The following is a 12,931-nucleotide window of genomic DNA, read 5'->3' on the forward strand; positions in this document are numbered from 1 at the left end:
TGGCAGACAACCAGAGGCAGACATGCATATGTGGACATCTGGTTTATTACAAAGGTGCACAGAAGAGCCATGGATAAAAGACAAGCTTTATAATAAATGGTGTTAGTTCAGTTCAGTTAGATTTTCACATTAAAAATCTGTCTTGGCCCCTCTCTCACAGAATAGCCCAAAATTAATTCCAGATGGATTTTAGATCTAAATATGAAAAGTAAAACAATAAGGCATCTAGAAATTAATGGGAAATAATTTCATGAACTTGCAATAGGGAGGATTTCTTAAAAGAAGACACAAAAAGTATTATCTTACTTCATGTGGGCTGCTATAACAAAATACCACAAACTGGGTAGGTTATAAACAACAGAAACTTATTTCTCACAGTTCTGGAGGCTACGAAATCCAAAACCAAGTCTCAGATTCAGTATCTAGTAAGAACTCACTTCCTGGTTCAGAGAAAGCATTTTTTTGTTGTCTTCGCGTGGCAAAAGGGATGAGTGGCTTTCTGGGGTCTCTTCCATGAGGGTACTGCCCACATGACCTCATCACCTCCTAATGCCATCACCTTGCGAATTAGGATTTCAACATATGAATCTTGGAAGACACAAACATTCAGTCCACAGCAACTATCATAATAGAAAATACCAATAAATTAGATTACATTAAATTAAGAACTTCTATTCATCCAAAAATATCATTTAAAGAGAAAAAGGAAGTTACAAAATTGGGAGGGGAGATGACAGAGATATAGAGGTAGAGAAAGAAAGAGATGACAAGGGGCTTTAACCCAGATTACAAAAAAAATCCAGATTATATAAAATGAACCTCTACAAATAAATTAAAGATAGATAATCCAAAAATGGACCAAAAAACAGGCACTTAATATAAAAAACTATCCAACTATCACTAAAGTCATGAAAAAATGTTCAACCTTCTCAAAATTCAAATTTAAAACACACTAACATACACATAATTTACAATATATTTAACTTTTTGGCATTCAGGAATAGGCAATGGGATGCACTAGAGAAGGGCATGCACAGGTAGATTCTATTTATCCATAATGTTTAATACTTGGATTATATATTGGCTTACAGATATTTTATTCATTAAATTAATTGACAGTGAAGTATGAAGTCATATATTAAAAAATGGAGATAGTGAACCTCAAACAACAGTCATGATTATTTCATTTCAACTCAACTGAGGCTCTAAATATAAAATAAAAAATTTCTAAAAACTGTGAAATGTGTATAAAGTGCTTATCATAATGGAAGACACATATTAAGTGCTTAATCAATGGAATCCACTGTTGTTGGATTAAAGGATGAGTATCAGACAGGAAATCTAGGATGATCCACCTCCAGTGGCCATAAAAACAGGGGAATTCATTCTAAAAAGTCCTCTCCCAAGTGAGCCCCACACCTGGACGATGAAGTGGGTAAAGTTATTTGTATCTTTGGTAAGAACTTTCAACAGGGGAAGCCAATTGAAGGCTCATGGGAGCTCATAGCTTAAAACAGTGATGCAGAACACAGTATCCTCTGAGTATCATGGGGCTTTTCTTTCTCCTTCCCAAGCCATAGAATTCAGATATGAAAAAGCCTTTGCCTGAATTTACACCAAGCTGGAAGACAACGCTGGATGTCAGGAAGAGAGTAAGTTAACCTTCAGGATGGTCCCCAAAGTCACACGTTTCTATCATACTTCCTCCGTCCTTGTTGTTTACTGAACACCTGCCAAGAACTTAACGTAAACTCAGGTTTGCTTCAGGCTCCAAGACAAATAACTTTGCTTTATGACCCAGACAGAAATTTTAAGCAATAAATGGGAGACAGACTATTTTTTTCATATATGTTATGAAATACATATATGTTATTCGTATATGTTATGCACTGACCACAGAAATATGAGACTACTGGAATAGGAATGGTGTTTGGAGGGGTAACAGCTAGGTAGAGGATTCATAGGACTCAGAAGTAGGAAATGATGGGAAGGAAGAGTTTCATACTCTCCAGGTAAGTGTAATCATTTTTATCACCTTTCTTCTTTGCTTCATATTTCCCATATTAACAATGTACAGGATAAAAATGACAATAACTAAAATTTCATAAGTACTTCTAATGGACCAGACACTATGCTAAGCTTTACATGCATTAGCTATTTTAATTCTCACACCAATTCTATGAAGCAGGAACTATTTATCCGTACTTTAGAGATGAGGACAATAAGTAAATAGCTAACCTTACTAGCAACACAGTTGGTATTGGCGTGCCCAGGGGTTGAAAATCCAGCTCTATCTGATAAGAGTTTGTGTTTTTAAGCAGTATTCTATGCTGGACAACAGCCAGACCATCTAGAAGGATTCATAAACTAGTAACTCTCATTTTCTTTCTCCCTCTCCCTCTCTTCCTCCTACAAAGTTTACTGAATACCTAACATATGTCCCTGGCCTAGGGTCAAGTTCTGAAAACCTATACAAATAGGAATGAACTCTGCATTTAAGTGACACACAGTCCATTGGGGGAGACACACAAGTAGTCTAAAAGACAGTGATTTTATTTTTTTTATTTTTTTAATGTTTCTTTTTTTATTTTTGAAAGACAGCACAAGCAAGGGAGGGGCAGAGAGAGAAGGAACATGGAATTTGAAGCAAGATCCAGGCTCTGAGCTGTCAGCACAGAGCCCGACATGGGGCTCGAACTCAACGAACCATGAGATCATGACCTGAGCCAAAGTCAGACGCTTAACCAACTGAGCCACCCAGGTGCCCCCAAAACAGTGATTTTAAATATTATGATAGAAAGAAACAGAGGACATCTGAAGGGGTCAGCAAATGCCTTTACTGCAGACTTTTAGAAAGCTACTACCTCTTTCAAGAAATGTCTGTGGACAAATGTTTTCGTGAGTCAGCATTTAGTCAAGGCACTGAAATTCAGCATTTGGTGAAGCCTAAACCCTCATCCATTTGCTTCTGTCCTTATCCTACTACAGGTTAAAAGATAGTGATGCATTCTAGGGGCACCTGGGTGGCTTGGTCAGTTAAGTAGCCAACTTCAGCTCAGGTCATGATCTCATAGTTCATGAGTTCGAGCCCCGAGTCGGGCTCTGTGCTGACAGCTCAGAGCCTGGAGCCTGCTTCAGATTCTGTGTCTCCCTCTCTCGCTGTTCCTCCCCTGCTCACACTCTGTCTCTCTCTCAAAAATAAATATAAAAAAAAAATTTTTTAAGGTAGTAATGCATTCCAGACTGTGGAATAATCTGTCTAGGCCCAGCACCACATGGCAGGTGACAGTGGCAGGGGAGGGAAGGTAAGACAGAGGATCCTACTGAGTCCTAGACTCTGGCAGGAGAAATGGCAGAGTTTGAATATGCTTTTCCACAATCTGCACCATTTTCTGAGACTGTGCCTATGCTGTAGCAGAAACTACTGTTTGGTGGTAAGGCCTATGGGTCTTCCAAGAACATAGACATCAGGACTCCACTAATTTATCAGAGTACTGGTGTCTATCTTGGTTAAGTTTTGTTTGGAGTTAATTAAAGTAACAATTCATATCCCAGAAATATTAAAATAATAAAGAAGATCCCAAAAGAATTATCAGTATTTTTAAAATAAATGCCAATGGAAATTGTACATTTATGACATAATGTAGCACAGACTAAGAGAATTTATCAAGGTTGAATCTGTGTTCCACCAATGACTAGCTACACGACTATAAATAAAGTTAGTTTACTTTTCTGGGTTTTATTCCTTTTGTGAATAATAGGAATAGTTCTACGTACTTCATATAATTACAAGAAACAAATTAGATAGTACGATTAAGCACTTAGACCAGAGCCTAACCCCTAGTACAGCACTGTGTGATAGAAACACAATACAAGCCACATTGTCATTTTACATGTTTCGGTAGCCACATAAAAAAGCAAAACAAATAGGTGGAATTAATTTTAATAATATTTTGTTTAACGCATCTTATCCAAAATTTTATTACATGAAAATACTTTACATTGCTTTATGTTTTTTTAAATTTAAACTTAAACAAAATTGGAACATCGGTTTCTTAGTCACACTATCCACATCGCAGGTGCACAGCGGCCACAGTGAACTACCCTGGCCTATGGAGCACGCATGGTGAGCACTCAACTAAGCACAATAAAGGAGAGATGAGAACAAAACATGGCTCCAGCAGACCATGAATGGGTTGATATCAGGCAACCACTGGTTATTTTGTTAGATGTGATCATGGCGTTTGTGCTCACATAAGAAAGCTCCTGAGATACAGATAATGAACCATGTAGAGGTTGAAATGGCATGACGACTGGGAATCGCATTAAGATACCTGGCAAACCAGTGAAAAAGAGGGATGGATGATCCAAATGTAGTAAAACATGAATCATTTTTTGATCTGAGTGGTCAGTGTATGAGAGCTTATAATACAACTATCTCCATTTTGTGTACGTTTGAAATTTTTCATTATAAAATGTCTTAAGTACTGGCAACCTGGCTGGAAAATGAAAGGGCATAATTCCGTGAGTGCTTACTATATGCAGGGCTAGCTTTGGTATTGAAAATAATTCTCTGAAGTGGATAGTAGCATTTCTATTTGAAGGATGAAGAAAGCGAGGCTTAAATGGTCAAACTAATGAAAGGAACATTTGCATTCAGGCCGCACAAAAATAAAGACACACCTTGTCCCCACCTTCACACACCTTTTGGTTCAAAGGAAAACACAGATAATGAAACAAAGAAACTACATTCAGTGACAGTGATTCATTGTATTAAAAGGATCATCCCAGGGGCATCTGGGTGGCTCAGCTGGTTAAGCCGCTGACTTGGGCTCCGGTCCTGATCTCTCAGTCCATGAGTTCCAGCCTTGGTATCAGGCTCCGTGCTGACACCTCAGAGCCTGGAGTCTGCTTTAAATTCTGTGTCTTTCTCTCTCTCTCTGCCCCTCTCCTGCTCATGTGTTCTCTCTCTCTCTCTCTCAAAAATAAACATTCTTTAATGTAAAAACAAGTAAGTAAATACAACACAACACAACACAATGAAAGGATGACCCCAAACTCCATGACATAAGGCTAAAGCAGAGGAGACTCTGGTGTTTATGTAGAGGTTACACCAATGGCCAGAGAAACTGGGTCTCTATCATTGTTAAGTAACTTGCCCCAGAACTCACAGTTGGTTATTATTAAGATCTAAAAGATCTAAACATACTCAAGAGTTATTTCCTCTCCATACTTTATGACAACTAATGTCAACTGGGATCTGAAGTCTTGAGGATCTTGCAGGTGGCAGTCCCTTTCTGTGAAGCCTCTATGCATTTTTCCTGACTTTCAGACATATAAGAAATGACAGAGTGAAGTCCTAGAATAATCTAAAATACAACAAAGCTAATCAGGCTATCAGGAATTTGGGAAGCCAAGGGGTCTCATAAAAAGGCTAGTTAGGGGGCTCCTTGATGGCTGAGCCAGTTGAGCGTCTGACTTTGGCTCAGGTCATGATCTCACGATTTGTAAGTTCAAGCCCCACATCAGGCTCGCTGCTGTCAGCGTGGGGCCTGCTTCTGGATCCTCTGTCCCCTTCTCTCTCTGCTCCTCCCCTGCTCATGCTCTCTCTCTCTCAAAAATAAACATAAAAAAAAAAAAGCTAGTTACATCCTAGATTTGACTCAAAGTGTACATTTTAAGACTTACTTATGATCGCAAATATGTGTGTGTGTGTGTGTGTGTGTGTGTGTGCATTTTTGTAAATTCCATACATCAACTAAAACAAGGATGAAAAGCATCCTGGAGTAAAGAGACTGAGGGTTACCACTCAGAGGCTTAATTTAACAGAGAGATTTAATTTAAATTCCGGAGCAACAATAATTTGGACTACTGACACAGGAGGAGAGCCTAGACTGTATCCCTAAATCTGTTTAAAGCCTGTCAAAGTTTTTTTTTTCCTTTCTCTTTCTCTCTCTCTTTCTCCTCCCACACAGTCCCCCATCTCTGATAATTTCAAGGAACATACTTTAACCAAACCAATACCTTAAGTGACAAATTTTGAGAATAATTTTAATTTTTTTAATGTTTATTTATTTTAAGAGACAGAGCATGAGTGGGGGAGGGGCAGAGAGAGAGGGAGACACAGAATCTGAAGCAGGCTCCAGGCTCCGAGCTGTCAGCACAGAGCCCGACGCGGGGCTCGAACTCACAGACCGCGAGATCGTGACCTGACCTGAAGTCAGACGCTCAACCAACTGACCCACCCAGGCGCCCCAGAGAATAATTTTTTAAAAAAAATAACAATGTTATGGTACCATGTGCCCAAATCTAATTGTCTTTCATACTTTTTTTCCTATAGGTAAAGTCACACTGTAGTTCACTCTTGCGAGCTTCCTAGTTTCCATGGAAAATAATGTTACAGAATTTATCTTCATGGGTCTTTCCCAAAATGAGAAAGTGCAGCAACTATGCTTCTTTCTGTTCTTACTCTTCTACATGACACTCATGACTGGAAATTTTCTCATTATAATGACTATTCAAAGGAGTCCCAATCTCAACTCTCCAATGTACTTCTTCCTCAGCTTCCTATCCTTTGTCGACATCTGCTACTCCTCTGTTACAGCCCCCAAGCTGATTATTGATTCCCAAGCCAAAGTCAAGAGCATCTCCTTTGTTGGTTGTATGGTCCAGCTCTTCTTCTGCCATCTGTTTGGCTGCACAGAGATCTTTATTCTCACAGTGATGGCCTATGACAGGTACGTGGCTATCTGTAAGCCTCTGCGCTATATGACCATCATGGACCGGAAGGTCTGCTCTATACTGGTGGTAACCTGTTGGTTAGGAGGATTTGTGCATTCCTTCATCCAGACCATCCTCACTGTACAACTGCCGTTCTGTGGCCCCAACCTGATTGACCACTACTTCTGTGATGTCCACCCTTTACTGAAGCTGGCTTGCACAGAGACACACATGGTGGGGCTCATTGTGATAGCTAACAGTGGCATGATTTCACTGAGCTGCTTTGTCACTCTTATGGGCTCTTACATTGTCATCTTGCTTTCCTTTAAGACCCGCTCATCAGAGGGGAGGCGCAAGGCCCTGTCTACATGTGCTTCCCACATCACAGTGGTGATCTTGTTCTTTGTCCCCTGCCTCTTCATCTACCTAAGGCCTTCCACCACTTTTACTGAGGACAAGATGGTGGCTGTGTTTTATACCATCATCACACCCATGTTAAACCCTCTGATCTACACCCTGAGAAACACAGAGGTGAAAAATGCCATGAAAAGACTGTGGGTCGGGAGGTTGTTGGACAGAAATAAGAGGGACTCCGGTGTGAAGCTTAGTGGGGCTGGTATAGCCTGCATTGTACCAGTTTCCGAAAGGGTTGCTGGAAACAAGTCAGTCATCACCTCTTAAATTTCATCCCATGAGAAACAGTGCAATATAGCACAGCCTCGGATTTGAAATCTAAAGACCTACTTCGAAGGACACATTCTACCAGTCACTAGTAGTTGACTTTAGGCAAAGAGGTAGTCTCATGGCCCTGAGTGCACTCAATGTTTATGCAGAGAAATCTGACACCCAAAAACAGTCCATTTCATAACATATAGTACGGTTGCCTCTAATAGCCTCCAAGCGATGTGGAATGTCAGGCATGTATATTCTAATAAAGGAATATGAAGAAATATTACCATAATATTAGAATAATATTAAAACATACAGCATTGATACCAAAAACAAATGCTGACATTGATCTTGCTAACCTTGGTCTTTTATCTCATTTTAAAATGGAGGTAAACTACATTTCCTACTACTTCCCAGGGTTGTATAGAGAACTGAATGGCGTGGAAGTGAAGGTGAAAGCATTCTGCCAATGGTATGGAGCTCTGAAAGCCAACATGGCTTGCATCCATGAGACCCACAAAATTATAGCAAAGAAACAGTTCTTAACGGGCTCATGAGGACACACTGTGGGTGGTCCCCCAAGGCTCAGCCAGAGGAAGCAGACAGAAATGCCTCTCTCCAAGTCTTCTTCCGAAAGAGGCTTATTTACATACTTTAAAAGCCAACGCCTAAGATTCAGGCTTCTAATTTAGCACACATCTAGGGGCTGACTGCAATCCTCCCTAAAGACCAAGAAGGCCAGTGGACACTATCTCCACCTTCTCTCCCTGGTCCATTCCAGGTCATCAGTGTCCCCCTGGCAGGAGCTTATCTGGTGCCCCAGGTTTTGTGGCTGCTCCCAGAGTATGTCCCCCTCAATCACCTGACTCTTGTGGGCAGTGGGGCTTGCGTTCACTGGTCCCATAGGACTGCAGCAAACAAAGAAACACTCCTTAACCAGGTCCTAGCACAAAGGAAACAGACAGAAATGCCCATTTCCCAGTCTTTCCTGAAAGAGGCTTATTTATATACTTTAAAAGCTGCTGCCTAAGGGTCTGGCTTTCAATCAGCCTGTTTCTTGATGAGATCCTCCCCTTTGGGACACTTACAGGTCGTGGCTCACCCTCATCTACTGAAAGCCACTAAACACAAAGAAAGCATCTTGCACATAGGTTTGAGAGAAAACCAAAAGCTCAGGCCAGGCTGAATAATTAGGTTCATTTCTTACAAGACACCACTCCATCAAGACTAGGAGAGATGGCTCTTTTATCTAATGCACAGAAACCAACAGAGAGTCAAGGAAAACAGACAAACAGAGGAATATGTGCCAGACAAAGGAGCAAGATAAAATTCCAGAAATAGGCCTTAATGAAATAAAGTGATTTATCTGATAAAGAGTTCAAAATAATGGTCATAAATACGCTCACCAAGGTTAGGAGAACAATGCATGAACAAAGTGAGAATTTCAACAAAAAGAAAATATAAGAAAGTACCAGAGAAATCACAGATCTAAAGAATACAAAAACTGAACTGAAAAATTCAATAGAGGTTCAATACCAGACTACATCAAGCAAAAGAAAGGATCAATAAACTCAAAGACACGTCAGTAGAATTCATCCAAAAAGAAAAAAGGATGAAAAAGAGAAGATAACATGAGGGGGCTATAGGATATCATCAAGCAGACCAATATTCACATTACAGGGGTCCCAGAAGGAGAAGAGAGAAAGAAAGGGGCAGAAAGCTTTTTCAAAGAAATCATGAAAATTACCCTAACCTAGAGAAGGAAAATAGATGATCCAGACCCAGGAAACTCAGACAGTTTCAAATAAGATGAATCGAAAGAGACCCACACTGAGACACTTTGTAACTAAATTGTCAAAAGTTAAGGACAAACTTTAAAGCACCTAGAGAAAAACGACATGTTACATATAAAAGAACCCCCATAAGATGATCCACACATTTTTCACAGAAACTATGCAGGCCAGAAGGGAGTGGCATGGTATATTCAAAGTGCTGAAAGAAAAAAAACTACCAACCAAGAATACTCGACCTGGTAAAGCTATCTTTCAGAATTGAAGGAGAGATAAAGAGTTTTTTGGACAAGCAAAAGGAATCACCACCACTAGACCAGCCTTAGAAGAAATATTAAAGGGAGTTCCTTCAAGCTAAACTGGAAGGATGTTAATTAGTAACATGAAAACATATGAAGGTATAAATCTCACTGCTAAAGGTAAAATACAATTAAATTCAGAATATTCCAGTGCCGTAATGGCAGTAGGTAATAAATCACTTACGACTCTAGTATAAAGGTAAAAAACAGAAGTACTAAAAATAAACATAACTCCAATAATTTGTTAATGGATACACAGGTAATTGTGACATCAAAAACATAAAATGAGGGGAGGAGTAAAAATGTAGCTTTAGTATATAATTGAACTTAAGTTGTTACGAGCTTAAAATAGACTATTATAAACACAAGATATTTTATGTAAACTTCATGGTAACCAGAAAGCAAAAACCTGTAGTGAATACACAAAAGAGAAAGGAACATCACTACAGAAAATCATCACAAGGGAGCAAGACAAGAAGAAAGGAAGAAAAGAATTACAAAGAGCCAAAAAACAATTAATGGCAGTAGTTAGTCCATACCTATCAATAATTAATCTAAATGTAAATGGACTAAGTTATCCAATCAAAGATACAGAGTGGCGGAATGGATTAAAAAACAAGACCCCTGGGGCGCCTGGGTGGCTCAGTTGGTTAAGCCTCTGACTTTGGCTCAGGTCATGATCTCACGGTTTGTGAGTTCGAGCCCCGCGTCGGGCTCTGTGCTGACAGCTCAGAGCCTGGAGCCTGCTTCGGATTCTGTGTCTCGCTCTCTCTCTCTGCCCCTCCCCTGCTCACGCTCTGTCTCTCTCTGTTTCAAAAAATAAAACACTAAAAAAAAAAAAAAAAAAAAAAAAAAAAATTAAAAAAAAAAAAAAAAAACAAGACCCAAATATAAGCTGCTTACAAAATTCTCCCTTCAGCTTAATGATACACACACTGAAAGTGAAGGAATGGAAAAAAATATTCCACGCAAATGGAAACCAAAAGAAAACAAGAGTAGCTATACTTATATTAAGTAAAACAGACTTTAAGCCCAAGACTATAATAAAAGACAAAGAAGGTCATTATATAATGATAAAGGAGTCATTGCAACAAAAAGATATAACATTTGTAAATATCTATGCATCCAACATAGGAATACCTAAATACATAAAGCAAATATTAAAAGACCTGAAAGGAGAAAGAGATGGCAATAAAATAATAGTAGAGGACTTCAACACCCCACTTTCATCAATAGATAGATCATCCAGACAGAAAATCAATTAGGAAACATTGGAGTTAAACTACATGTTAGACCAAATGGATGTAACATTTACAGAACATTCCATCCCAAAGCAAAAGAATACACATGCTTCTCATGGACACATGAAACTTTCCCCAGGAGAGATCACATGTGAGACCACAAAACAAGTCGTAATAAATTTAAGAATACTGAAATCATATCAAGCATCTTTTCAACCACAATGGTATGAAACTAAAAATCAATTACAAGGGGCACCTGGGTGGCTCAATCAGTTAAGTGTCCGACTCTTGATTTTGGCTCATAATCAATCATGAGATCTAGCCCTGCATCAGGCTCCATGATGTCAGCACGGAGCTTGCTTGGGATTCTCTCTCCTTCTCTCTCTGCCCTTCAGAGAATAATTAACTTATTATTATAAGTTTATAATAAATAAACTTAAAAATTATATAAAATAAAAGAAAAAATAAAAATCAATTACAAGAAGAGAACTGAAAAATTCATAAATATACAGAGATCAAACAATATGCTACTGAATAACCCATGGGTCAAAGAAGAAATTTTAAAAATATCTTGAGTCAATAAAACAGAAACACAATATACCAAAACTTATGGGATGCAGCAAAAACAGTTCTGAGAGACGTTTATAGCAATAAATATCTACTTAAGAAAACAGAACAATCTCAACCTAACTTTATACCTCAAAAAACTAGAAAAGAAAGAAGAAACAACACCCCAAATTAGTAGAAGGAAGGAAGCAACAAAGATCAGAGCAGAAACAAATGAAATAGATACCTAAAAAACAATTGGAAAGATCAATGAAATTAAGAAGTAGTTTTCTGAAAAAAAACAAGTAAGTCGTAAGTCTTTAGCAAGACTTACGAAATAAAATAAAAGATGGGACTCAAATAAAAAATTAGAAATTGCAAATGATATCACACAAATACAAAAGATTATGAGGCTACTATGAACAATTACATGCCAACAAATTGGACAATCTAAAAGTAATGGATAAATTCCTAGAAACATACAACCTTCCAACCTTCCAATACATAAAGAAATAGAAAATCTGAACAAACCAATTACTAATAAGGAGATTGAATCAGTAATCAAAAACCTCCCAACAGGGGCACCTGGGTAGCTCAGTCAGTTGAGTGTCTGGCTCTGGATTTTGGCTCAGGTCATAATCCCAGGGTCATGGGATCGAGCCCCTGGTCAGACTCCATGCCTGGCATGTAGCCTGCTTGGGATTCTCTCTCACAATCTCTCTGCCCCTCTCCCCTGCTCACTCGCTCTTTCTAATAAAAGAATAATAAATAATAAAAAAGGGGTGCCTGGGTGGCTCAGTTGGTTAAACATCTGACCTCAGCTCAGGTCATGATCTCACAATCCAAGAGTTCAAGTCCTGCATCGGGTGAGCTCAAGCCCCACTTCAGGTGAGCACAAGCCCCACTTTGGGTGAGCCCCAGTTTTCTCCCTCCCTCTCTCTCTCTCTCTCTCTGCCTCTCATGGGATTCTCTCTCCCTGTGTCTCTGCCCTTGCTCACTTGTACCCTCTCTCTCAAAAAAAAAAAAAAAAAAAAAAAAACCTCTCCCAACAAAGAAATAACCTAAGCATCCATCAACAGTTGAATGGATAAAGAAGACGGGGTACACAAATATACAATGGAATATTGAGTCATAAAAAGGAACGGAATCCTGCCATTTGCAACAACATGGGTGGACCCTGAGGTATTATGCCAAATGAGGTGGGTCAGACAAATACTGCATAGTATCACTTATATGTGGAACCAAAAAAAAAAAAAAAAGAAAAGAAAAAAAAATTAAGTCAAATTCATGGAAACAGTAGAAACCTGGAAACAGTAGGAGGTGGTTACCAGAGACTGGTTGGGGGGGGGGGGGGGGGGAAGGAGGAGTTATGGAGAGGTTGATAAAAGGAAACAAACTTTCACCTATAAGAAGGTAAGAAGAATAAGGTCTGGCGTTCTCAGGTAAATCATGGTGACTGAATTTGGTAACACTGTTTAGTGTAAGTGAAATTTGCTGAGAGTAAAACTTGAATGCTCTCACACACACACAGCCAAAAAAGATAACTGTGTGAGATGATGGGTTTATCAATTAACTACATGGGGGAATCCTTTCAAAATGTACGTGTATATGTATATCAAATCACCATAATGTGCACTTTAAATATCCTACAATTTTGTTTGTCAAT

The 12,931-nt window shown here is 39.0% G+C and overlaps 1 protein-coding gene across 1 annotated transcript; it reads left to right on the plus strand.

Moving 5' to 3' along the window:
* Positions 1–6,369: 6,369 nt before the first annotated feature.
* LOC132661750 (olfactory receptor 4S2-like) lies at positions 6,370–7,401 on the plus strand. The gene has a single exon (XM_060606676.2). The coding sequence runs from the start codon at positions 6,385–6,387 to the stop codon at positions 7,399–7,401; it is 1,017 nt and encodes a 338-aa protein (XP_060462659.1). The 5' UTR covers positions 6,370–6,384.
* Positions 7,402–12,931: the final 5,530 nt, after the last annotated feature.

The sequence above is a fragment of the Panthera onca genome, chromosome D1, assembly GCF_046562875.1.
Source record: "Panthera onca isolate mPanOnc1 chromosome D1, mPanOnc1 haplotype 2, whole genome shotgun sequence".
Taxonomy (NCBI): Eukaryota; Metazoa; Chordata; class Mammalia; order Carnivora; family Felidae; genus Panthera; species Panthera onca.